We start from the raw sequence: 27,918 nt of genomic DNA, 5'->3' as shown, positions 1-27,918 counted from the left end.
TTGAGTTTAAACCCCCATTCAGATGGATTTGATGCTAAAAAATACCTCTTCAATATAAAAAAAAAAAAGCAAATTACACACTAAAATTATTTGAGCGTAGCCAATCCAATCGGGGGTTTTGAGTTTAAACCCCTCTTCTACAGATGGCGTTTTTTTAAAGTTTAAAACCCCACCTGATGGTTTTGAGTTTAAGATCCCCCTTACAGAGCATTTTGAGGTGGAAAACCCCCAACAGATGATTTTGACGATAAAACTTCTCTTTTCGATATAAAATCTAAAGCAAACTACAGTCACTTAATTCCAAGAGCGTATTCAGGAGAGGTTACACATTTTTACCAGTGGCAGGGCTCCATTAAAAAAGTGTAGTGAATAGTCATCTGCGAAATTGAAAAACACTAAATGTGGCTCAACAAAGATGGCTAAGACAGACTTTAGGAGTCAGTTATAGAGATCGGGTTTAAATCAAGGAAATCCTAGGCCGAACTGGGAGTCGACCCTTTAGTAAGATTGTGAGAGAGCAACGCATGAGGTTTGCGGGACTTGTTCTCCGACAAAATGAATTACGCATAAGAAGAGTTGCAATGATATCCTAGTACAACTTGCCGCCACTCATTCATTGAGGTCCTCATGGCAGGTGGGAAGAGGCTTCAGACATTACCAGTGCCAGATTTTTATGGAAACAGCTTGACGTCAAATGCTCCGAACGGCGCGGGTGGGTCTAAGTCAGTAAGAATAGCACATTAGGTTTTTGAAATAAAACTTTTTAATAGCAGGAAAATGCACTGTAGATACCTCAGAATATGCATTTTGTTGGCTTTCAATATCAGAAATAGTGCTTGGCGGCGGCCGCTCTAGGGGAGCTCCTAGCGCTCCCCCAGACTCCCTTGCTAGTAACTCATGGAAGAACCTATTCTAGGGCACAATAAAAGTCTTCCGAAAGAATGAAGGGTCAGAATGCAATAAAGATTATGTACACACACACACAAATAAATACATATAAAAAAAAATTTCTCCGGGAGAGGGGTGGGGTCGGGGGGGGATCCACCCCCCACCCCCCAACCCCCCCCCCCGAAAAAAAATCCTGGCTACGCCCATGATATATATATCTAACTGCTCTATTTTGTGTCTGCTCCAGTTTCTTAATGTTTTCTTAAGTTGAGGGGTCCCAAACAGAGGATGCATATTCTATTATTGGCCTAACCAAGGTTAAATAATTTAACATTTTAGTTTTATGTTCTTGATTTATAGAAATTTCTTTTAATAAAACCTATTGCTTTGTTTGATTTTTTTTTATAGTTTCTTAACTAAATATAGCCTAATATAGATCATGATTTGTTTATTTTTGGCTTATATATTTTGTAGCTTTGTTTTAATTATCATTGACTGATGACGATTGTAAAAATAATTGTTTTTTTTTTTTACTTATATAAATCCTGGATAAGGGGAATAACTTATGGAATAACCATAACACTGAAAAATAATAAAAATCGCTTTACAGAATAATTTCGACAGTAAAAAGTCGAATGTATTTTTTTGACAGAAACAAACCATTAAACTTCCGTTGCTCACAAAGCCGCATGATTTTGCAAAATAGTTTAGATAAAAGAGTTAATTCTACAAATCTAGAAAAATATATAAATTCATTACAACTTTTTTTTTTTTTACTTAAATCTAGATCTATAAATTCTAGATATACTCAAAGATGCCAGTATTTAAGGGTAATGCAGCTAGACTAGTCTACAATCATAATGATAATCTTATTCATAACATTAATAACAATCAATGAATTATTAATGAATCATTTCATTTTTTTTTCATTTCATTTTAAAATGATTTTTACACTTCACGTCACTTGACTTTCTTTTAGTTTTAGTAACAAAATAATCAATCATTTTTTTTTAAATAATTGAATGAATGTGAATGTCTATTTTGATATTATTATGAAACTAGCATGCTGTATCAGTGTATAATCATTAATCATTAATGTGCTTGTCCATTTTCCAATGATTCTGACCCAATTTCCTTCCATTTAGTAAATTTAGTTGTATAAGTCTTTTTATGTAAGAAAAAAGAATTTCAAGTCTTTATAAGTCAGGTTGTTTTCTTCTCCTATGTTACCAGGATGACTTTACTTTTACCTCTTGAAGGCTCTTCCTAGGGTTAAGACTATATTACACTATATTTTTTGGTTGGCTAAGTCTATAATTTGAGTCTATATAAATGCTAATCTAATGAGCCCAGCAATATTAATTCTGTTTTGGAGCTGTTTTATTTGATTCATAAACCAAGTTGTTTGATTCCAAACAAAAAAAAAAAAATTAAATAGGGTGTTTGAATTAAATTATGATTTTCTTGTTTACCAAAATTTATTTCAAACAGCCAGTTTTGGACATAAATGTTAATGATCTTTTTATTTGTTAATTGTTGTTATATGGGCAAATGTTTGGAGTGAGCTTGGTACATTGAATGAAGTTAAATGCCTAGATCTAGACCTACTAGATAGATCTAGATTTACGATTTATATAGAGAGAATATATGGAATATAGAGGATTCAGCTATTTAGGCAAGAATGGCTATTAGATCCTAACCTGTACTATACTACAAAAGATCTGTATTAGAAATGTATTAAATTAATAAACAAAAAACACAAACATTCAACACACATCTAATCATGAAAACATAAAATAAGTCTAAAAGTCTGTGTAGAAGTCACTATCCCAGTGACCTAATTTTGGTAGAATAAGTGTGTTCATATTTTTATTTTTTGTGTTTGTATTTATGCATAATTTGAAAACATCTTAAGGATTTCATGTGAGAGGCTATGCCTGGAGATCTTAAAATTTAGTTAATTCTAATGTTAATATAGAATTAAAATCTGAAATTATTGATGCCTAAATATAGAGACTGTCTGAAATAAATTATGGTGTCCGGAATCAAATAATGTGGGTCAAATTTGTCTGAATTAAATAAAAACACATGGTCTCTTTGACCTTAAATATAATAACAAATATAGATTAGGGGTACAAATATAAGTAGTCATCCTTATTCTCCTTAAACAAAAGAAGATTTTGATATTTCATTTTCTTTTCTATGTCGAACCATTGTCAAATAATGCACTGTCAAAGTCAAACTTTGAAATTTTGGCTTATAGGTGTCTGAATAGCATAAACTACTCTATGTCTATGATTTGTATTGATGTATATTTTTTTAACAGTCCATGTTAAGTGGGGTAAAGAGAAATTTTCAGACGTTGAATGCAACACAGATGAGTCACCAGAACTCTTCAAAGCTCAACTGTTTGCTCTATCAGGCGTGCACCCAACTCGTCAGAAAGTGATGATCACTGGAGCTATACTTAAAGTAATTCAATTGTTTTTATAAGGGGGTAAAGGTAAATAGATGGCAGATTTCTTTCAGAAACATTTTTTTTTAATCTAAAAGTAATTTAAAATAAATGGAGAACATGTGTAATGCCATTATTTGTTTAGCTCCCACCTCATCTTAAGATTTAGATTGATAAATTTAATTTACTTTTTGTTTTTATTCACTATTGAATGTTACCTCTTAAATGTGTACATATTGAAATACTTGAATTCTTAAAGATGGTGTCTACACCTGGATCCCTCACACCAGCTAATGTGTTCCTTATCAACCACAACATAGTAGGGCATTAATTGAAAGCATTTCACAGAGTATCCATCAATTTGATACATCAAAATAGTGAATAAGATGATTTGTGTTATAATTTATTTGTGCATATTCTGTGTATTTTTTAGGATGATGAATGGGGTCCAGTAAGAAGTAAGATAAAAGATGTAAGTTATTATTATTTTTTTAAATTATGTGTTGCTGTTTTTTTCCATTTAGAACTTATATATTTAATCTGATTTTTGTTTCAACCATGGCTTTCCAATGTTTATTATTTGAATCTTCTGGTAGGGAGTGACACTGCTAATGATGGGGACAGCAGAAGAATTGCCCCAAGCACCAGCAGACAAACCAGTCTTTGTTGAAGATATGAATGAACAGCAGTTGGCTTCTGCTGTGAGTAATATTCATTGATAAATTGGATAAGATGCAGTGCTTGAATGTATATATATCCATTCTAAATTTCTGATACATTTTTATAAGCTATCCTACACAAAAATTTAAAGTAAGCAAAGAAGAAGGTACAAACAAACATTTCTTTATATAATTCTATTTTGAATTCTGAATCTCTTCATTTTAACATAATTAATTATTATTTTTTTACTTTGTTAGATGAAATGGGAGTGTTTGGAATTATCTAAGAGACTTGATTTTTTTTACAAACTTTTTGCATACTATTAAAAAAATTATTTCAGATGGATGTACCATCAGGACTGACAAACCTTGGCAATACTTGCTACATGAATGCCACAGTACAATGTTTAAGGGCAGTACCAGAACTGAAGGATGCCTTAAAGCGGTAATTTTAATTTTACAAAAAGAAAAAGACATCTTAATTATAAAATGTACTACATAGACAGTGTGTGCTGTTGACCCAGGGAACTACATAAAAGTCTTTATAGTTGATTCTTACTATGAGTGAAATTAATAATAAAAATACTCAAATTAATAACTTTCACTTATCAAACTGCCAACTTCATGTTGAAATTTATTCAGGTTTTAAAAAATTATCTACATTAATACCTATTTAAAATATTTTAAGTGTTGAACATGTTATTTAATAATGGACCTCATTCACCAATCGTAAACAAACAACATTTAGTCACGTGATCTTATTGATAAAACAATGGAAAAAAACTGTCACGTGACAACCATCATGAATTAAACATGAGCTCGTAAATTATATAGAAGAGATAGAGCACCACGTGGCTAAATGTTGTTTATTTACGATTGGTGAATGAGGTCCATTGTGATTTCCAAACACAATTTATATTTTTCTCCAGATTTACTGGAAGTTTAACAGTGACTGGTGCAATATCTCCTGCAGACTCTATTACAGCAGGTTAGTCTTTTGTTTAGTTACCAATGTTCTCATTTGGTAGTATAATGAAAACAATAAGTTTAGTTAAGTCTTGAATAAAATTTCATTTTGTTATTCAGCACTGCGTGATCTGTACGTCTCAATGGACAGAACATCAGCTCCCATACCTCCAATTATATTCTTACAAATCTTACACATGGCTTATCCCAGGTTTGCAGAGAAGGGGGAGAATGGAGGCTATCAGCAGCAGGTACACTACAACTTTTAAACACTATTTAGTTAAGAAGATTGGGCAACATATTTCATTGAAGCACATAAGCTAATGCATGAGGAGTCAGGAGTACTCATGATTGCAGACCAAAACAAAATTATATAATTGCTGAGCTATCGAAGCTTGGACATTCTTTGTTTTTTTTATTGTAATTCAGTTTACTTGATACTCTCTAAGTCATTTAAATGAGAACATTTCTTTATACTTCTTTCATATTCTTACATAATTTTTGCTGTGTTTTGTCACACATTATTGTGGAAATTAATTTCTGACCAATCGCAAGCTTGACAATGTCTATAAGATCATAAAAAAGCATAAATTTTCTACTTTCATATGTGCAGTTTGTCACTTATTATTGTGGCAGACCAATGACCAACTTGAGTTATGACTAGTCAGATAACTGGACTCACTAATGACAGAATATAATAAGACATGAACAGTCTATTTTCATCCATTTTAAATTAGAACTGAAAACATTAATATATTCAAGTAATCTAAGAAATAGTATGCTTATGTACAATCAGCACTCAATTTCTGATATACATTTAAAAATGATTGTGATATATCTTAACAGCATGTCTTTTGATTTGCTTTTTTTTTTTTTTTTAACTTGTAAAAAGTAAAAGTGCCAGAAGTGTCCTTTAGCTGTAGATCTGTTCATAACTCAGCTAATTAGGCATAGTGAAACATGTTTTCACTTGTTCAAAACTGACCATAAAACATTTTAACAAATAAATTGATTGGTCATTGAAAACACTGTGTCTTGAAAAATAACAATAAGCATTCAACCTTTATTACTGCCAACAGGATGCCAATGAATGCTGGACAGAAATTATTAGAAGTCTGCAACAAAAGCTTAAACCTGTGAGTAACATTTTTTTGTTTGTAATTTATTTAGATGCACACAAAGAATGCAAAGGTTTTCACCAATAAATATTATAATTTAAATGTAAGAACAACATACTTATGATCAAAACTACACTTACATATCAAGGCTATTGAAAGATTGTTTGGCTTTTTTAGAGTAATTAAGTCACCACATCATCCATATTTTTTTCTCATTGCAAAAATGTAAAGTTCACAACTTATACCAGAATCAGGTCTTTGCTAAAAAAAAAAAAAGACAGTAATAATTTTTTTTTCATATAATTCTGATATTTAGGTGACAGAACCATCACCATCTGCATCTTTCTCTGAGGCATCTGCTGGAATTGGATTTATTGATCAGTATTTTGGAGGAGAGTTTGAGACTAGGTATTCAGTTCACTTAAGCATTATAATCTCTGGTACTAAACTAGATGTTTTCAGTAACATCTTGATTACTTGTAAAAACAGTGAAAACCCATCCCAGAAAAACTGAAAGTTTTTATAGTTTTTTATTACTGTGACATCACTATTGGGGAACTTGCTAATTCTTACTCAAACAGCTAAAAATAGCTAATGAACTTTCAAAGAACTAAATAAGGAGAGTTGAGAAACATGTTATATTTTCCTTCTTCTTTCACACTTTCAAGCATTTTCAAGAAAATAAAGATAGCTATGAAAATAACAGCAGAGAGGAGAAAGATTGGGGCAGTCGGTTTATAAGGGAATTTGTTCTTAGGATACATATATTTAATCTATTGTACAATATTGTGTTATATTTAGGGACACTAATGTGTCTTTTTAAAAATTTTTTTAAAAAACATTTCAGAGGGGGGGGGGGGGAGTGCAGACATGCCTACAGTCCCGCATTATGCGGAACCGTCCCGCAAAAGCATCAAAAAAGCTCACATGTTCCGCCGTTCCGCATTCATGATTTTTTGTTCCGCCAAGTCTGAATTCCGACACAAAAAAAAATCGCTGATTTTTCATTATTTATTAATAATGCGAAATGAAAATACTGAATGCAAAATAAAATATATCTAGGTCTGTGTTTATTGTTTACATTTCATCTCCTCCCAGACCCAGTGTGTCCTAAATGTACGAAGATATGGTTGAACAAGATTAACTAGATCTAGACCTAGATCTAGTACTCTAGGTCCAGATACTAGATTTATTCTTAGAATCTAGTAAGTGCTAATAAGCCTAATTTTCCATTCAAATCCCTTTCTTTTCCTGACAAAGGCGCTATTCTAACACTAACGTGACTAACATCATAAACTATGATAAACATGACTAATTCAACTGGTTTCTAAGTCTAAGTTCTTAACTTCTTAGCCTTATTAAGTTTAGGTTTCTAAGTAATCTAAGAAAAGGATTTTTTTTCAAATAGGTTATTAGAGATCTAGATCTAGACCTAAATGTAATTAATTAACTTAGACACAGTAAGGCTAAGGCCTAGCTAGATCTAAATAAATAAGGCTATAGTAATAGTGTCAATTATAGTCTCTACTTATTACATAGTCTAAATTAGTATCTAGAGAGTCTAGATCTAGCACTAGATTACTAGAAACTAGATTTAACTATTTTAACTAGAGTCTAGATGATAATAAATCTAGATCTATCTTACTTAGTATCTAGAGAAATAGAATTAGAAGGTGATAGATCTCTAGATTTCTATGTATCATTATCATATGTAATAAATTTATTTCTCAATAAGTCCATAGATCTAGACATAAATATTTAGATTAGATCTATAATTAATATAATTATTATAATCTGTGTTCTTAGACTTAAAGGACTTATTACATGTAGGTCTAGTCCTAGACTAGTACTACTAGTAGACAGACTCTTAAATTATTTTAGATCTAGCACTAGAGACAACTTCTAGAGTGACTAGAGTAGAGCCCTAGAAAAGGATAGATAATCAAGTAGATCTAGAATAATCACATAGGAGTTAGAACTATTGATTTCAAACAAAGGACATAATTATGAATTAAAGGTTTTCTTACTTTTAATTATATTATACTATTTACATCTAATTTATAAGAAGCAAACTAGTATTGTTATTAAAGTAATATCATTGAAGTTTAATTTATATTGCAAACAATATGGCTGACAAACATAAACGCGTTTATGTTCCACATTGGGGCCCAAAATTCCACATTTTCAACCTGAGTGTTCCACATTCTGGGTCTTGGGGGTAGGCATGTCTGGGAGTGATACAGGTCATCAAATTTGCTGACAAACAGTATATGTGTGGGAGGGGAGCATTACAAAAGCTTCCATTGCAATTCAATGTAGTTTAAAGGGGAAAGCAGGGGGGGGGGGCAATGAGAACAGTTTTCATTACTGATGAAATTTATTATTTTGTCTTTATTTTTGGTTACATATATTTCTTTGGTGAGTTTAGTAAGTTGAACTAACACTTGCATGTGAATATATTTTCCATTTCTTTTTAAACTAACATATTTTATGTCTCTTAAAAGTAAACACTGCATGAAATTATTTTTACTGTGGATGGATAATAATAACAGAAGCATTTTGTCTTTATTTAAAAATGTTTAAGCTGTATTGTTATTTTATTTCAGTATGAAATGCAATGAGGCACCAGAAGAAGGTGAAGTGCGTGGAATAGAAAAGTTTTTACAACTCAGCTGTTTTATAGAAAAAGGTATTACAACATTTAGTTAGAAAAGCTGTGTTAATGATAGTCTGAGACCCATTAAAAGGAATGGATGAATATTTTAGTTGTTCACACAGTTAATTTAGGTATATATGGGTCTGGTTAAAGTAAATGGTTTACATAGTTTATTCAGGCATTCATAGAGAAAGCGAGTGGTTTACTCACCTAATTGTTGTACATGAGATGGCTTTTATTGTATTTAAGAAATGGCAATAAATGTCATATTAATTTTGTAAGAAGTATTTTTATTATTGAAAAAAAAAGATTGTTTTATTGATCTTTAAGTACATTATTGTTGTTTTTTTAATCTACCATTACATTGAAAGGAAAGTTATTTCGCAATAGTTATTGAACACAGTATTAACATTGGCCAATCTTCTTTTTACAAAAGTTTCAAAATATAGGAATTTGTTTCAGAGGTGAAGTACATGCACACAGGACTACAAAGTGTAAGTTGAGATATTGTAGAACATTCTTCCTTGGATGCTATGTTTGTCTATTATGATAGAATAATGGATTGGAAGTTGTTGTTTTTTTTATAAAGTATTAAAAGTTGTAGGGATTAAATTTATCTGACAATCAATTTTTTTTTTCTCTCTAGAGGCTAGAAGAAACATTAACCAAAAACTCCCCAACACTTGGACGAGATGCAGTATATACTAAATCTGTAAGTAGATTTTAGAATACATTTAATTCTTTCACATTTAATTATAGCAAGTTGATACTTTTTACACTGATAATGTATGAAAAATTCTCAGCACTTGAGAAAATACTTCACTTGGTGTACAAAAAAAATGTTGGAGTAACAGCAAAGTAATGCCTCTCAGAGATTGTAATGTTTTGTTGTTTTTTTTTTTTGTTTTTTTCCAGAGTAAAATTAGCAGATTACCAGGTTACTTAACTATTCAGTTTGTCAGATTTTTTTACAAAGAGAAACAGTCAACTAATGCAAAAATCCTGAAGGTTTGTTTTTAGACTGTAATTGTTCTATTACATTTAATTGACAATGATCCATATTGATTACTTTCTAAAGGTGAAGAAATGTAGCTTACTATGAATAATAAGTTATTGTACTCAAACTCTCAACCTCACTCTATGATATTATCCTACATTTATCATTCAAGTTTTATTTCATTGAAAAGAAGGATAACAGACCTTAGTGTCCTCTTTTGTTTTAGGACATAAAGTTTCCACTATCATTAGATGTTTTTGACCTTTGCACTCCAAGTCTGCAGCAGAAGTTGATACCCATTAGGGAACGTTTCAAGGCATTAGAAGATAAAAAAGTTCAAGAGGCCCAGTCTGTAAGCATTACACCCTGTGATATCTAATATATAAAGCAGAAAGTAAGGCATATATATATAAGTATGTCCTGAATAAAAATCAAAAACCTAAAATAGACAAAAGTACCTAAATGTATCTATATTAAATAAAGAAACTTTTTTAACAACCAGGTAAATCCGTTTTCACAGAAATTTATATTTGATATGAACATACTCTACTTTTTTTTCTCTTGTGGAGAAAACATGCTCCATGTTTGACATAGATCTAAATTCAATCAAGTAAATCAGTAATACCCGAAGTAAGGCCTGTAGATAGTGGGTCTTATCCAGCTAGTTATAAATAAATGAACATCAAGCTTATCTATCTGTTGAAGACATTGCAGCACAGAAAAATCATTTATTTTGGCTAGCAATTTACTTTAAATAAGCAAAATATATTTTACAATACATTAAAGCTTTGAGCCTATAGACAATTACTTATTTTGTTTTCGATAATAAAATTTGATCTAATAGTCTCAATACTCATACAATAACAAAACAAAAACTACTTTTAAGATACAATTTATAAATCTTGTTGATGCTATGAGCTCATTTAAAAAAAAAATTGAGTTACATTTATGTAGTGATCCAATTTAAATTATAAAAATTTCAAGCAAAGTTTGATAGCATAAATAAATAAATTTTCAATGAAACATTTTCTAAATTTGAGCCCTTTTAGTATCAATAAATACATTTTCAATGAAACATTTTTCTTAATATGAGTGCTTCAGTGTTTTTTCCTCTTACATACTTAGTGCCCTAATAGTTATTGTCTTCTGTATTGTCTAAGGGCAAAGGAAAAACTTTAACATCCAAAGATGTCCAGAAAGTTATCAAGACAGAACCTTACTGGTTTCCTGATGGTAAAAGCATGTTTATTTTGACTTGCACATGTTAACTAATCTTTTAGTCTGAGAATGTTTACTTCATTCCTTCTCTTCTCAAACATTTGAGAGCAAGGATTTTCTTAGGAGTAATTATGCTTTCAGTAGAAATATAATCTTTTTTTCTAAAACTACATTCACATTTTTTTAGTTATTGAGAAAGAAGAAATCATAAAGTATTAAGAATACAAATATAAATGAATGGCAAAGCAACATAATAGCCAATCTGAAGTAGATCTATTGGCTTCATATCTTGTTTGCTGTAGTTGCCATACATTTGGTAAGATATTTGGAGAACAGTACATCCATAAAAAGGCTTTTTAGACTTTGATTATAATAGGTTGCTGACCAGTTTGTTTTTTTTAAATGGAAAAAGTTGTGAAAACTTGTAGCACTAGGAGCTGTTATGTTATAATTATCCATCCCAAAAATGTGCAAAGATGAGATTCCAATGTGTGCAATAGGCTAACTCTGTGCTAAACTTGATATTTAATATCTCAAAAATTTATCCTTCAAAAATATTATTCTGGCCTTAGCTTTAAGCAGTAAATTATTAAGAACTTACTCACAAAAGCAGTTCCTAATAATTAACAAAAATTAACCCATTTTTAATTAAGTGCAGTAATAGCATGTTAATAACTTTCACCAGATGTTGGCTCCAATAACAGTGGATACTATGAGCTCAGTGCTGTTCTTACCCACAAAGGAAGGTCCAGTTCTAGTGGACATTATGTGGCCTGGGTCCGCAGAAGAGGGGGTAAGATATTTTTTAAACATATATATAGATAAGCAGTCATTCAATCAATGCAAAATAAGATAATTTGTTTAGTATGATAAAAAAGTAAAGTTCACCTTTCAGACTTTGTGATCTATGGGCCAGATGTCATATGTTTCTGTAGATCACAGCTAATGAGTGTCATGTGGCCAGCACAACGACCAACCGCCTTTACTTTTCGCCTACTAATGTCAGGTACCCATTAGAGCTGGGTGGACTTAGAGGCGCCCTAAAGATCCAGAAAGTAAAAAATCCCTGTCTTTATGAGGATTTGAACCCACTACCCCAAGTTAAGAAGCCAAGTGCTTTACCACTTAGCCACCACGTCTCCATTTACTATAGTAAGACTAGTTAAATATAAATATATATTAATTATATGAAAAGCCATTTCCTTTGATATACTACTGTCAATGAACGTTGAATGGTGTAATACTGAGTTCTTGCTTCCTGAGGTGCTCTTGACACGTGACGAGACAAATAGTATAAACTGACTGAAGCTCATTTCAGCAGACAAACATGAAGTTAATTTCACTACAATAATAATACACTGCACTCCTTGTTAGTGCTACAAGTCAAGAAATAATAAACAATCCTATCCGCATAACAGCGGTATCAAAAGTATCCAATATATGTTTGTTACAAATCACGTCCGCATCTCAGCGGGTAACACTGTGTAGAAATATAGATTAACTAATACATGTCTCAAAAGACCACTGGCAACAACTGCCCACAAGTTACTTTCTAACTGAAATTACTACAGACTTTTCTAAGTCGCTACTGTCCATCCCGGACTAAAATATACTTGACCACTCGGTCCAAAGAATAACACTTGACTTCTAACTTGACTTCACTTGTCTGCTTGACTTGACTGACTGACCTCTAAGTCTAACTTTATTCATTCTACTTCCTGTTTTCTACATCAGGAATTCCATGTGTCTTTTAAACTATTAACATGACGTGAACTTTAGATCATGCAATGTCAACTAAGACTGTGACAACTACATATATGCATTAATATAATCTCAGCAGTTGATATAATCTTGTTATAATGTTTAATAAAGAAACTCATTTTTAAAAAAGTACTACTTACTACAAGATTTTTCAAGTAATAGTACATTTTGTGAATCTGTACCAGTTTTGTTGGGAAATCACATTATTTTAAGATTTAGATCATAAAATAATTGCACTAATGGTCTGTTATTTAAAATATTGTATGGCTTCTATTTTTGTTTCTTTGTTTGGTGGAGAGTTGTCCGTGTTAGTTGTCAGAAATGGCAAAAATAGAACTAAAATGATGTTTGATAGACATACAGATGGATTGATTTTCTCTTGTAGATGAATGGTTGATGTTTGATGATGACAGAGTTTCACCTGTTATGTCTGAAGACATATTGAAGCTATCAGGCGGAGGTAAGTGTCATTATTTGTTTACATTGTTTTGAACCTCTTAGACTATGCCAAGTAGATTTTTTTTTTACTCTACGACAAACACAGATTTGAAGAAATCCAAAATACACTACCACCATAGGATTTTGTAAAGCATTTCTTAGTTGACCCAGAATGCCCCCACACAAGGGTACAGCAGATGAAGTGGACAAAATATTTGTTTGTTGGCTCAGACTGCACAAGTGTGTACAGCTCACCACCAAAATGTTGCCTAAAAATAAAAGAGAATGTCCACTTTTTTTTTTTTTTTTTTTTTTTTTTTTTTTTGATAACAAGTGTGGTTCATATTTGTAGCTTTGCTTACTCTTTGATTAGTGCATGCAGGTCTCTTAAGTTATAGAGAGGTAACTAGAAAGAGAATTAAAGACTAAAGTTAACATAAATAAAGGGAACATTTGCAGATATTTCAAAACTTCTTATAATATAGTGTAGTGAATGGACTTTGACACGATATCATTTGCATCATTATCATGACTATATATACAAAATTGTAACAAAATGAGAATCTGCAAAATAGCTCTAATAATGCATTACAAAAATAAACAAGCTTGAACTTGTTTATATTTTAAGTCAAGAAAAGATGGTCCTATTAATGATCAAAATTAATTCCAGCAACTTTTGCTGGCTTTTTCTCTTCTGGTGTCATTACCATCAATGCATTTGCATTTTTTACATTTGCAATCATAACACACCCTGCTCTATATGCAAACCAGAACAAAAAATAACATACCTTTCAGTTCATCAATAAATGAAAACAGTTTAAACATCCTGGACCATTACAAACTAATTTCTAACATACATCAACTAAAACTTTGTTCTGTCTCTGCAGGGGACTGGCACTGCGCCTATGTTCTACTCTACAGCCCAAGATTAATGGAAGTTGAGGAAAACTCACAGAGCTAACGATGCTTTTGTACAAACTTAGTACTTGTTTTTTTAATTCACCTGGATAGTGTTGTTGTTTTTTTAAACAATCCCCAAGCTCTTTATTGAGTGTTTTGCAAGCTTAGCTCCATGGCAAACTTTGTTCTAATTAAGATTATGGCTACTGAATCATTTACTTTGTCATTTTTTTTATTTTAACTAAACAAAAGTTAATATTCAGGTGAATTATTGTCTATATTTTTATGTCACTGTATATATTGACTTCATTGGAGCCACAGTTTTCAGTTTCAATGACATATATTTGTATGGTACTTTTTGCTCCTGCATAATTATCATATTTGTTTAATTTAACAGAAATAACTAATTTCCATTACAAAATAAAAAGCAGAAAAGGAAATTCTACTCTTCATCTAAACAAAATGAAATAATAAAGTCAGGAATTTCATATTTGATTTTGGTGTAATGTCAGATAGTCAGTTGTAGATCACATTCTGTGTTGTGTGTGTGTATGTTTTTGTGGTAACATTTAAATGGTATTTCCAAACTTGTCAGTCAGATAGTCTGGTGGATTTTAAAGGTTTACTGTATTTCAGAATTAAAAACACAAAATATTTTATATTAATTCATTCAACTTTAGGTACCAGTTCAGTGTTTAATTGCATGCTTATCATATGTAACAAAATATTATAAGATAAATCAGCAACTTTTTTGAAACAAATATGTGTGAATACCAGTACACAACTCAAGCATGGAGTATGTTAGTACAGGTTGCGTGCATGACTGCAGAAAGGATTCTACAGCACACCTTAGTGTATTTGTGGCCATATATGCTGGTTGCTTTTACTTAATGTATCAGGTATTAGTAAATTTATTTCTGTCAAGTGCAGAAATAATGCATTTCTTTCATATATTTTTGTGTTATTTTCATTTTTGCATTTTGAACAGCAGAAATATAAAATGAAAAAAACAAACTTGCATGTTTTTTTTTTATGAATATAAAACATAACAAATCATATAGATAGTAAAAGACGTCTATGATACTAACAAACTCCACTTGCCAGACAGACCTTTTTTTAAATCTTGTTAGGGAAAAAATGTGGGAATAAAATGCTTAGTTATTAAATTACTATTTTAAAAAAAATTGCAGGAATTTTTTTAACAGCAAAAGTAGCTGTTCATCTACCAACATACATTTAAAAAAAAACCCAACTACATTCAACTGACAAAAGCCAAAGCAATACGAAATATATTTTTTTTAAATCATTAAAAAATTTGATTATTTCCCCCTACACTTTTTTTTTCCCGCATCTCTTTGTGCTCACTGCAGTAGTAGGGTGGTTACCAAACCTTTCATTGACACCTTGCCATGTTTTCCGGCTTTGGAGAGGTAAACCCCACCATTTTGTAATTCATCAGCTTAAAATGCATTTTTCTTATTGATTAACCTTTAGTGTACAAAACGTTTGCAAATAGCAGCTCTTCATGGATTTCTTGATCCACAAAGTTCTAATAAAACGAACACATTCCAATAAAAATGCTTCATTACTAGACAAGGTTAACTCTTCCAGCTGAATCTTGAGAAATGTCGCTTTCAATATGGAAACGAACTGCTCACAGAGATAAATGCTTGCAAACAGCAAGAATTCTGGCTGCAAATCCCCGCAATTTAACTAAAATTTTGGCACAGCCACTTCTCTGACTTCGCTTTCAACATAGAATCTGATTGCATTTGTATCAGCTCTTGTTGCACAATAGCAAGAGCACAGACCTATATATAGGTCTGTGATCAAGAGCAAATGAAAATGGATATCTACAAGCAATGAAAATTCTTGCTAGTATAAAACGAAGTCTCGAAAACGGTTATTGAAAGCATCAAATAACGATTTCAGACTTATTTACCAAATGTTGTAGCCGTATTTAATCTTTGTGATACTTATGAAAGAAAGGCGTATTGCTCATTCTCGATCGGATGACAGTGTTCAGAAATATTATTTCGCTAGGAGTCCCCTTAAATGAATTAGCCCATGTGGTGCTGTTTGTCTAGAGAGTGGTGGCTGAATGGTAAAGCGCTTGGCTACCAAACCGAGTTGCCATGTGTTCGAATCTCCATTGATCTCTTGTTTTAAAGTAAGGTAATCAAAATTAATTGGTATCGGAATATTACCTATAGTTGCAGTAAGAATTAATGGTGCAAGAGTTAGCATCATTTCTAACTAAGTTCAGACTGTTACAGCACAACTAAAACTTGTGCAGAACATTCAGACCGATCCTAAAAACAAAGCAGTGCTTGCTGAAGATGTGATAATTTTGTGACAGCCATTTATCTAGATCTACGATTTTTGTTTCAGCATGTTTGATGAGATGAACAATGAGTAGACACTGACCTAGAGTGGCATAGAGCCAATAATACTGGGGTATGTTGGTCTGCATAATGCATAAGGAGATCTCAGCGCGAAAAAAAAACTGTCAAGTAGGTTAGATTTGCAGTCCAAACATTTGAGATGCCTGATCGATTAATTGACTGCATATGTAAAAACTAAGAAACGTGACATAGGCCCTACACCAGAGACACAATTCTCATTAAGATAATCTCAACAAGTCTTCGCAATGAATTGATGTCAGACGCTCAAGACAAAGTTTTTTTTTTTTTTTTTTGTAAGTTCAAAACGACAACAGTGCTGCAATTTGTGGCAAATTGAATTCCTTGACATTTAGGCCTAACCACAGTATGTCTGCGGGTCTAACTTTTCTTCAAGAGTAATAGTAGTCAATTATATTACTAACATTAATGCTGTGTTATAAACTATCAAGCGACGTTGGGAATGTTTGAAATATTTTATAGTGCAAAGGACAATATATTTCAGTAGATAAAAATATTTCCTTTTAATTAATCACTGTTTACATTTGTTTATGACATCACACATTAAAAAAAATCGTAGATATTCACATTATTCTCTAGCTGTTTGGTCTATTAGGTTCTTTGAGAAATCGTGAATTATCAAATAATGACATAACATGTAAGCCTATATGCAATTAGGTCATACAATTCATAAAACAAATGATGTAGTCTTTTTCATTTTTAAACATTAATAAGCCATATATAATTCAAAATGTTTGTATTTTACAAGACATACTGTAAACTAAATAACAACTGAATAATTTACCTTTAACATAAAGAGTAAGCTGCGTTTAAACAAAAGTTTTAAAGATTAAATTAAAAATAGTAAATCTATTTCAAAATGTATTCTCCGTGTTATTTTGTTCATTTCTTTTATTAATTCGCTGATTTTTTTAAAAAAAATTCAGGCTTGTAAGAAGAATCATTTTAAAAATGTAATACATTTTCTGAGACTGTACTTTCTCTCTACCCCTCTCTTATTGGATGTAGGCCAAAGCTGGACACACAGAACTATGATCAGAGAGGATACAAGGAGCTATAGAGTTCGGCGAACACTTATAAGCCATGGCTAACAGATCCGGTGGCGTAGCAACTATGGTGCCAAAGGGTTCATTGCACCAGGTGCCATGGGGGTCTACAAGGGCAATTGGAAAGATAGTTGTTTATTACTTTGGAAAGTACAATGCTACGCTACTGCACAGGTCTCCCATTCTGCTATGATCCATCATGCACATATTGCACATTCCTATAGCACTGTTTCTCCTAGTCTGTGATGACCATTAGTCACATGTTCTAACAAAGGTTTATTGAAAGAAGCGCTTTTTACATTGTCACTGAGGCTGGTTTCCTCCTCACATTCTCTGCCATTCGTGCTGGGTAGTAAAATAAGCTTGGCATCACACAAGTCTGAATCTATTGGCTTAGGAGGTGTGGCTTTGTTGGCTGTCAATTTACCCCTTCTCCTTCTCAAACTTTTTGAATACAATGTGTTCAAAATAGGTTGAGCTATTAAAAATCCCAACCCAGCAGCGAGAACAAGGGTCATCAGCATCCAGACGTTGAAGGTCATGACACTTAGCATTAGGATGTAACCAAGGACCACACGAGCAATATGTAGCACTGACCTCTGCGCGAGACTCCGAAGAGCTGCGCTGGTATTTTTACTGAAAGAAATAAGAAACGAAATAGATGTAGACAAGCTTAACAATTTTAGTTCAATAACATGCAATGTTAACTATAACAAAAATATATCACCTATGATTTTTCTTCAGGCTTACAGATTATCTGCTGCAACAATAATAAACATCTTGAATCTTGTGGTGCCAAAGACAAGATACAGCTTGATCAGTGTTTCCCAAAACTTTTTCCTTAAGGAAACACTTCGCAAATTCAGAGTATTTAGCGGGACACTTTGCTTATTTTTTAAAAAAGGTTATTTCACGGGTGGCCTACTAGTTAATTATTCCAGTAGTTCGTGGGACACCTAGTCGGACCTCGCGGAACACTAGGCTTCCGAGGAAAACAATTTGGGAAACACTGATATGGTTTTTAAATGATCCCATTATTTGAGTGATTTATGCTATAAGAACGATGATAGGAAGATAATCTGTGATTTACACAGATTTGACGAAATTTAATAACATTTCTGTTAAAAGTAAAGTTCCCTTTTCATACCACACAATCTATAGGGCAGATGATGTTAAGGTCATCTGTTTCTTTGGCCAACGGTTAACTAGCAATGTCATGTGGCCAGCACAACAACCAACCGCATTTACTTTCCCCAACTTAAGTACCCATTAGAGTTGGGTGGACTCAGGGGCGCCCTAAAAATCCCGAAATTTAAAATCCTAGTCTTCACCGAGATTCGAAACAAGGACCCCAGGTACAGAAGCCAAGCGCTTGACCACTCTGCCAACGCGCTCCTTTTGTTAAAAAGTAAGTGAAAAAAAATTGCTTAGTCTTATAAATATTGTGACCACTAGCTTAACAAATTGTTGTATGCCTGCACTCAATACAATCATTCTTGTGAAAACTGCAATCGTTTCTATAAAGAACAAAAATCACCTTGTAATTGCATTGCTGAACTCCTCAAGACTCAGCGTACATTGGATGACTTCATAGATTACAGCCAAGAAACAAACAATCAATAGAACAACTGCTACATCTAGTGATTTTTATTTAAAAAAGGAACAAAATATGATAAGTTAATGTAACATGAAAAAAACCCTGTTCAAATTAAGCTTTAAAAGCCTATCAATTACTTTGTATCAGTCATATAATCATACGTACAACCAGTGCTTTTTTTGTAAAGAAATAGGTGCCGGTACTCAGTGATGGATTGCCTAACTTTTAACTATTAATAAATTAATAATAAACTTTGGGTAAACAAATAATTGTGTGAAATTTCATCTTAATCCGAGATTGGGTGTGGGCAAAATAACGTGTAGGCCTACAAACTTTTTACCAACATAGACAGACAGACAGAGTGAGCTGATATAAGCTTTGTAAAAAAAAAGTCTTTCAATATCTTTGAAAAAATATCATTGATCAAAAAGATTGTAGAAGTTTAAACTACACAATAGTGAGAACTAGATCTAGATGCTCCATCTTTGTCCTAACCTTTTGTTGAATTGATCTGCCAGCCCTTCAAGAGGAACACATCGGTAAAGTGCACAGAGAACACCTAGAATAGAAACGACATTCTTTTCAAATCTTTTGAAAGATAATAGGCTAATTATTCCGTTGACTCAAATTAAGTCTAGACCTATGTATATTCTTTGTCTTTCGTTCGTAGATTCTTACGCTGATTAACCAATAAATAGATCAAGTCAACGGGAAATAGGCCTATAGCATTTTTTATTAATCTTCCTTATTAATCTTGACTCGAAGACAAGCTTTATTAAGTTTGATACATTACGTTTAAAAAAAAAAGAGCGTCCTTACGTGGTAAAATAGATATTACCACTGTCAAATCTGAGTTAAAGAGACATTACTTCTGTGGAGTCTGATTAAAAGAGATATTACTTCTGTGGAGTCTGATTAAAAGAGATATTACTTCTGTGGAGTCTGAGTAAAAAAGATATTACTTCTGTGGAGTCTGAGTAAAAGATATATTACTTCTGTGGAGTCTGATTAAAAGAGACATTACTTCTGTGGAGTCTGAGTAAAAAAGATATTACTTCTGTGGAGTCTGAGTAAAAGATATATTACTTCTGTGGAGTCTGATTAAAAGAGATATTACTTCTGTGGAGTCTGATTAAAAGAGATATTCTGTCGAGTCTAAAAGACTTTTGATTTATTCTAAATCTCCAAAGTTTGTCTTAACATTAATAAATGAATGGCGACTTAACACTGCACAATCTTCACGGTTAGCGATCAGCTCACAAATACATTACAATCTTTATTTATATCTATTTAGTAAGTTGAGTCATTAATATCTAGAATCACTAGAAACATCATGTCCAAGTCCTATTGCTATTAAAAAACAATATATGTATAATGTTAAGATTTTATTTTATTGTAATTATTCTTCTTATAAAATCAACAATAAATGAATTCAAAATAACTAGAAATGGAACTTAATAACTAAGAGAATACATTCGACCATAGGTCTATATCTCTATGTTTCTTTATCTTGGTCTGATTGGATACTACCGAATGTTGAGTGGAGACAGCTAGGCAAACAAGTGATAGGCCTATGAATTACCTGATGTGAAGGCGGGGAGGCTTCCGTGGACTGAGACTGCGACATTACAAACTGGACACTTGCGGTTAGTTAGATTCATCCATTTATCAATAATTAGTATCCTGGGTAAAGAAAGAGTGTGTACTTAAATAGCGAGTACTATTGTTATATTGAGAAGGAAATTATTATTTTGTTAAATTCGCTATTCATTGTTTACAATGTTAAGCCCATTAGGCTCTACCCAGCAGGTCAAGACGACACTCTAGACAAGACCAAGTTTGACATTTGTTTTTATCTTGCTGTGATAATGTTTAAAGACGATAATCTCCTTATCATATTTCACTTTGATTCAGGGCCGGGTCTAAGTATGTGGAAGCCCATGGGCATAATTTTTGTGCAGGATCCCCACACTTTTTCGAAAGCCTAAATAAGAATCCACGTGTTAATAATAATACTAATATCTAAAAGCGAGGGATATTTTAGAACAAAGAAAGAGATTTAAATTGTACATTCCATCAAATTTTCCTTCTTTAAAGAAATATTTAACATGCGTTTTTCATTAAAAATTATTATTTTTTATTTTGTGGATCTGGGACTGCATTTATTTAGGCTATTAAGATCACGCTTTTAAGCGGACACTTTTAAACCATGACAAAGTTGCTAACTCTAATAGCGCTCCTTCTGTTGAATACGAATAGAGGATGTCCTTAGGAATTCTTACATCAGGAATGCGGGAATACGAGCCAACGCAGTCTTCTCTGTCAAAATACCATAGATACTGTGTGAATTGAGGGGTTTCAAAACTTCCTGATTTGAAACTCTGTTCTCGAGTTGATAGGCGTACACAATATGCACCGCAGGCAGCGCAAGCGAAAACTGTTTCATTTACGCTCTAGGTGCAAGTCTGTTGACTCTCTCGACCATAAAGATGAGTTCTCACTATACAGGCGTTGTAAGTTAGCCTTTTGTTTACCATGGTCATTTTAGTATTTTCACAGACATGCTTAGATATTTTTGTCAAACTTGTGTTGACTGTAGCAACATCAGAGGATTGTTTGATGGTATGAAAAAAAGCCATTGGACCTCAGACCAGCAAGCGAATGCTAGAGCATCACGCAGAACTGTATCATATAGATAGAAAAAGCTATCTCGCCATCAGACGCCATCCCCTTTGTCTTACTTCCCAACGTAAAATGTGTTGCTCCGTAAACCCCTTTCTTGTGGAATCTACGGGTCAGTAGCCCCCACCTGCCTTGCCCCAAATCCGGCTATGCTTATATTTAAGTAATAAAATATTTACTTAGCTTTTATTGATTATTATTATAGCATAAAGAAAGTCAAACACAGTTGTTGTTTTTTTGTCATGGGAGGTAATTAGCTATTTTTAATGATTATTTAGCCTGTATTTATTGACATACATTTTCTTTTGTAATAGCTTCCCTTTGACCATCGTCTTTTGTACTTTTAAACAAGACCTTATTGATATTTGGCACACACATACTTACACATACATTTACACACTTGTAGACCCATCAACACACGAGGGTGGCTAAGTCTCCAAACCCAGGAGCCTCGGGTTCGTATCGCTGTGAAGATTGCGATTTTTAATTTCATCTGAAATTTGGAAAGTAAAGGCGGTTTGGCGTTGCGGTGGCCACATGAACAGTCGTTTATCGTGGTCCATAGAAACAGATGAACTTTACATCATCTTCCCTACAGATCGCACACTTATTGCAGGTCTGAAAGTTTTTTTTCCTTTCAACACACACTACATTCCAAGGTACAAGCACAATGCATATGTTAGCATTACTTTATAACAGTAGACTGAGTAGACCAGGCGCCATTTAGATCTACATATGGGACCCTACAGGAACAAATTTAAAAAAGCAAAACATTTTAAATTTTCTAGACCTACCTGTGATTCAAAGTAGGTCAACAAAGCAGGTAATCCCATTAACGCCCCTTCCCCCATATTGCGTTTTGAGTTGATTAAGCTGATTTTTAGTTTTACTAAATCCCTAAAGCGATTTGCAATAACTAATGCTCTCAGCTGTCAGTTCACACAAATGAAAAACAGAGAGAGAGAGAGAGAGAGTGAGAGAGAGCGTGGGAGAGAAGGTGGCGACTATAAGTGGACCCACAGAAGAGGGATAGATAGGTTAATAGCATAGAACGTGGCGAATAGTATGTCGCAGTAGGGTAATTTGTAGATCTAAAACTTTGGCCTACGAAGCAATAACATTGTACCCACTTCATAGTGGCACACATTTAAAAGAAATAACAAGCTTAAACACAGTAAACTTGTTGACCTAAGCCTATCAAATAATATGAAACACAATGAGCCTGTCGACTTTTTAATCTTTCTGTACATGTAGGGCCTATAAGTTTAGTTTTATCTTAATGTCAGAAAATAGTAGGCCTATCTACAACGCGTCTAAGGAAAAAAAAAGGTGAGGTGAGGCTCTCTCTATATATATGCGATAAAATTGGGAAGCACATTTAGCATCCTAAATCCTAGTGAAGACTGGGATTTTCAACTTCGGTATTTTTAGGGCGCCTATGAGTCCACCCAGCTATAATGAGTACCTGACATAAATTGGGGAAAGTAAAAGTGATTGGTCGTTGTGCTGGCTACATGACACCCTCGTTAACCGTGGTCCAAAGAAACAGAAGACAGTTACATCATTTGTGTGTTATGAAAAATACTATAAACACTTAACTATGTCTTTGAAAATTCGTAATTAAAAAGTGTAAGTCTATAAATAAACTATTTACTAACTAGGCAAATTTTTAAATTGCGGTTCAACGGTTTCAACTAAAATAAAAATTTAAATTGACAAGCTTTAATAGATTTTAATTTAAGCTATCAAGGTTGAGTGATTAGATTATACGGGATTAATATATTCTTAGAATAGAAGAAAACCAGATATGTATCTATAAAGTTAGGCCTAATAATATAAAAAAATCCCTGACTAGACCCTTTAGTTTGTCTACCTACATATCTCAACTGTTAGTCTCTTACCTCCATTCAGTGGACTTGTAGTTATTTTAAAATAAGCTGTAAACTATATATACCTGCTAAACTGTAGAATCCAATGGCCTATAAATATATCACACCAGCTGGGACTAGACTATCGTACGCTAAATGCGGGTACTTTTCCTGTTATTGTTGTTGTTTTTATTGCTGAGGGAGGAAAAACAGGAGTGTTAATCATACTGAATAATTATATATGATCATTTTTTCTAGAGCGATGCATCTATGCATCCATCTACAAAACCTTTTTTATGTTTAATACCATCTTCTTAACGTAGTATAGTCTACTTCAAAATAGACTGTAAGCCATTATATAACAACACAATTATTTTAAAGTTCTGTTTTGCCCACCAAAATACTTTATCCCTCTTCCTATGTAGCCCTTCATGTTTGTCTCTATATGTGCCGCCTCAATATGTGACCTACTTTTACAAACATTATAAATGCAGGGGTATACTCGTATTTCAAGCACTTTATGTCCAGTACACATTCAATCAAACTATGGTGCTAGTTGTTTTTTTAAAGACGACCCATTACGAACTCTCCACTTGAGATTTTAAATTTCACGCTTTCGGCAAATAGAAATTGATGATGTTTTAAACATATATATTTTAATTAAGTACACAGACTTTCATTGTAGATCTATACGGAGAATTGTGAAACTATTTACTACTAACACCTCTACTATGTTTTCTAAATCCGGCAACAGTTTGTAGAATACCGGTAGGCCTACACACTTTTTCACAGAAGTGTTCCCATTGGTGTTCTCTGACTTTGTGACCTTGCACTCTAAAACCAATCGCGTCTTTTTTTTTTTTTTTTTTAATTAAAATATTTATTTCTTGAGTAGTGACGTATCCAATATGAATGTTGTTAAGACTCACGTGTTCGATCTATTAAAAAAATCGATACATAACATTAAAAATGTTTGGTCTTTCTTTAGTCGACATATTAGCATTATCCCTTAAACTCCTACAATTTAGACAGGCCAAAGTTTTAAGGTCCAACTTTCGGGTATGGTTCTGATGTTACTTCTTGCAAAAGTACACGGTGTTCGTGTATTTTAAACTGGCCTGGGGGGGTTGAAAATGTTCAAGTATGTTGCAATTTTGATAAACAGGACGTAAGCTAACAAGCCTACAAGAAGTATAGACAGGGAACGTCTTATCGTAAAAAGTGGTAATTATACAGTATCATCTAGAAGAGTCAAGACAGCTTCCGATAGATAAATACGTAACCTTGCCTAATCAATTTGTGACGCCTGTCCAAATTTACTCTTAGAGATACAAGGTGAACTCAGTAAACATTCGAGTCAGTCACCTAATGACCACTAGTAGTTATTTTATTGAGTTTAGTTAATTTCCCAATGCGCAAACACACATTATGGTCGAGTCCAATGTCCTGTGCCCGAATCATAAAAGTCTATGTAACTACGCTATTATAATAACGTTTACGCGGATTACGCGGAGACTGAATCATATGTTATAATTGTATTATATAGGCATAGACAAGATAATGTAAGCTTTTTTGTTTCAAATATGTACAAGTAGGCCAATGTAGGCCCTGGCCTACGATACATCAAAGTATAGTTTAACTGTATACTAAAAGTAATTAAGAAAGAATTCATTATGTTACTGGTTTGCCTATTGGAAATTTGAAATCACAATAACTCATTCCCTTTGTGATAACGAGAGAATGTTGATAATAACTATTAGCGCCTGCGCATAGATACGAACGTAGGCTATTAATTTTTTTTTAAATAAATAGACACTAATACTTACGTTCTTGTTCAAACAACGTAAAATGAGCTTCTATCGACTGCGTACTTAACGTTGTAATGTCTTCATTGTAGGCTGCTGAGAATGCTGATTGAGAATTACTGGCGACCTGGAAAGAAGGGAGGAGCGTGGATTGCGTAAATAATGTTGACTTAAGTCATCCAGTCACTCGAAGCCTTTTCATTTCATCTCATGAGGCCAGAAAAAACAGCTGGTCTTTGGACAAACTGAGAATTACTATAGCGCAATAGGTGACGAAAAAGGGGTGGGGGGAATGTGGTAAGACTTTAGAATATGCCTTTTATTATGGGATAAAGTTCTGTAAACGAATAATCTTTCTAGATTCTGCCCATTAGCCTATATAGTTCGTCCATCGTGGTTCGATGATGACCACTTTTGTCATCCAGATGGCTGAGGGCTTTGCACTGGGGTGTTGTGCCTCCTCATGTGGCTGGTGAGACCTATGTGAGCCCGGAATGTTCGGCCCATTAGCCTACTCAATCTGCAGTAACTATAATTTGTAGCAAATGATTAGCACGTTAAAAAAGAAGTCGGATTTTCCACATCAATTTTAATAAGTTTCATTCATTATTTAGAATCACGTCTGCAAGTTATTCTTATTCCTTTTATTTATCTATATTTTTTTTTTTATATTGATGAGGTCAAATAATTCACCTGAGATAGACTGCACAGAAGTCTCAAGACCAGTCAGATCCCAAAAAGAGTCTTTAAAGTGGTCTTGGGATCATTATCTAGATCAGGACTCTTGATAAATTTTGCAAGTGTAAAGCGTGTGACACTCTTAATAGACATGTAGCACTATGTGCATATACAATGGCCCAGGGGAGGCAAAACATTAACCTCGGCCGTGACGGGATAAATTTAGTTATAGATCCTGCTTTATAGTGAGAGTTGGACAATATCATGCTTTCATGCTAATGTCCATGACTTTCTTCACCTTTTCCTGTTGAATAGATGTTTGATTGCTTGCTCATTACCCCTTGATATTTTTTGTCATTAAACGGTTTTTTGACTAGTTTGTCTGCAGTGTAATTTTACCAGAAAGTGTGAGAGAGCTGAAAACCAGGGAAAAACAAGGACGAAGCCTACTACTACTACTAGATCTAGTAGCACTGTCTACGGATGTAGGCTATTACAACAAGGGAAATTAAAATTAATATTTAGTATTAAGATATATGGCTAAATATGTAGGGTTTTGTCCCCTTACACAATTGTTCACGTCATTTCTCCCCTCCCATTCTCGGATTACGTTAAAACGTTTCATAATTATTTATTGCACATAACAAAAAAATGAATCAATTTAGAAATTAACCGATTAGTCAATCAATTATTTGTTAATTAATTATTTTGTTTGATATCGAAAAAGGGAAATATATTATACATTTACGATAGATATATTTATGAATGTGGAGCTCTTTCCCTTACATGGGCTTTTTTTTTTTCTTCTAAGTATGGGTGAGTTTGAGTCTTTGAATGAGAAGATCCAAAAGATTTCAGAATGAATATCAGTAAGCAACAAAGCGGACATTTTCACAAATTAGGCCTTTTGCCAGACGTCTGGTAACCCCAGGAGTGCGATTTCTAAGACATAAAAGGGAGGAGGCTAGAGCTACAAAAATAGTTGTAACTAAAGATCTGTAGTATTCATCAAGGTTGTACCTGTTATTATTACCAGTTGTGAATGTATGTTCAAGGGGGAAATACTACAACCAATTATATACGAATGTACATGATATATTATATTATCTCCCTTTAAACGAGGCACTCGCCAAGAAATAAATGAATGTCTTGTTGAAAATGTAGATTTAGCTTTCCTCTTTCCGACAAATGATTTTACACATATCTACGAATGGTTAATACTTTCAAAAGGAAACTAAAGTGGCAATGGACAAAATTTAGATATCAGGGAATTTAAAAAAAAATAAATCATTAAATATTAACAAAATGGACGTCAACAGGACCTGCCCAGGTTATGTAGAGAAAACTTCAGCGTGAAGACCTAGGTGCTGGATACCTACATTTATGCAATGGGGGATGAGAGCCTAGCTTCCCTATATGGAAAACAAAAGTGTGCTCTGCTAGAACAAGAAAATACACAACGATGTCTGAAAATTTGTTTTGTATTAATAGAAGAAGAAAAAATAAAACCTACACCGGGTGTTATTTCTTGGTCTGTAACTAGGCAATGCTAAAATTGTAGGCCCTACAAATACAAATGTTTAAATAAGGAACCACTGGTTACCGTCAGTCAAAAGTCATGCGATATCCCATCATCGAGTTACCTTGAGTCAATATTACAGTGCAAGCTTTCTATAGATCTTGCACGGGACATAAAATGAAACCACATTGTGGGCTTCGGATATAAAAGTCTCTCTTTTTAGATATAAGATACTTACTGGCAT

The 27,918-nt window shown here is 33.1% G+C and overlaps 2 protein-coding genes across 14 annotated transcripts; one reads left to right on the top strand and one right to left on the bottom strand.

Moving 5' to 3' along the window:
* The first annotated feature begins 1,544 nt into the window (after nucleotides 1-1,544).
* LOC106064343 (ubiquitin carboxyl-terminal hydrolase 14-like) lies at nucleotides 1,545-15,007 on the top strand. Its single transcript, XM_056029817.1, has 18 exons — nucleotides 1,545-1,718; nucleotides 3,215-3,360; nucleotides 3,777-3,815; nucleotides 3,940-4,044; nucleotides 4,344-4,447; nucleotides 4,932-4,990; nucleotides 5,089-5,219; nucleotides 6,048-6,104; nucleotides 6,403-6,494; nucleotides 8,693-8,775; nucleotides 9,205-9,236; nucleotides 9,389-9,454; nucleotides 9,658-9,750; nucleotides 9,966-10,091; nucleotides 10,900-10,972; nucleotides 11,643-11,750; nucleotides 13,104-13,178; nucleotides 14,044-15,007. The coding sequence occupies exons 1-18, from the start codon at nucleotides 1,703-1,705 to the stop codon at nucleotides 14,115-14,117; spliced, it is 1,479 nt and encodes a 492-aa protein (XP_055885792.1). The 5' UTR covers nucleotides 1,545-1,702; the 3' UTR covers nucleotides 14,118-15,007.
* A 1,950-nt stretch (nucleotides 15,008-16,957) lies between these two features.
* LOC106064341 (probable low affinity copper uptake protein 2) lies at nucleotides 16,958-25,659 on the bottom strand. 13 transcript variants are annotated; one of them, XM_056029818.1, is made up of 7 exons: nucleotides 25,499-25,644; nucleotides 23,759-23,867; nucleotides 22,189-22,297; nucleotides 20,705-20,805; nucleotides 19,618-19,681; nucleotides 19,063-19,162; nucleotides 16,958-18,161 (listed from the first exon to the last, which is right to left on the bottom strand). In XM_056029818.1, exons 4-7 carry the CDS (start codon nucleotides 20,747-20,749, stop codon nucleotides 17,744-17,746), a joined length of 627 nt encoding a protein of 208 aa, XP_055885793.1. In that variant the 5' UTR covers nucleotides 20,750-20,805; nucleotides 22,189-22,297; nucleotides 23,759-23,867; nucleotides 25,499-25,644; the 3' UTR covers nucleotides 16,958-17,743. The 13 variants fall into 13 exon arrangements, with proteins under 13 accessions (XP_055885793.1, XP_055885794.1, XP_055885797.1 ...); XM_056029819.1 differs by having other exon boundaries at nucleotides 22,195-22,297; XM_056029822.1 differs by lacking the exon at nucleotides 19,618-19,681 and having other exon boundaries at nucleotides 25,499-25,659.
* Between the last annotated feature and the right edge of the window lie 2,259 nt (nucleotides 25,660-27,918).

The sequence above is a fragment of the Biomphalaria glabrata genome, chromosome 5 (assembly GCF_947242115.1).
Source record: "Biomphalaria glabrata chromosome 5, xgBioGlab47.1, whole genome shotgun sequence".
Taxonomy (NCBI): domain Eukaryota; kingdom Metazoa; phylum Mollusca; class Gastropoda; family Planorbidae; genus Biomphalaria; species Biomphalaria glabrata.
This window is presented reverse-complemented; position numbering and strand designations above follow the sequence as displayed.

Excerpts from the sequence above, each read along its gene's own strand:
- LOC106064343 (XM_056029817.1), top strand. Across the intron at positions 4,448-4,931 it reads CTGAAGGATGCCTTAAAGCG|ATTTACTGGAAGTTTAACAG; the intron begins GTAATTTTAATT and ends ATTTTTCTCCAG. Across the intron at positions 10,973-11,642 it reads ACCTTACTGGTTTCCTGATG|ATGTTGGCTCCAATAACAGT; the intron begins GTAAAAGCATGT and ends AACTTTCACCAG.
- LOC106064341 (XM_056029822.1), bottom strand. Across the intron at positions 19,163-20,704 it reads CCTCCCCGCCTTCACATCAG|ATGTAGCAGTTGTTCTATTG; the intron begins GTAATTCATAGG and ends AAAAATCACTAG. Across the intron at positions 18,162-19,062 it reads TTCAGCAATGCAATTACAAG|TAAAAATACCAGCGCAGCTC; the intron begins GTGATTTTTGTT and ends TATTTCTTTCAG.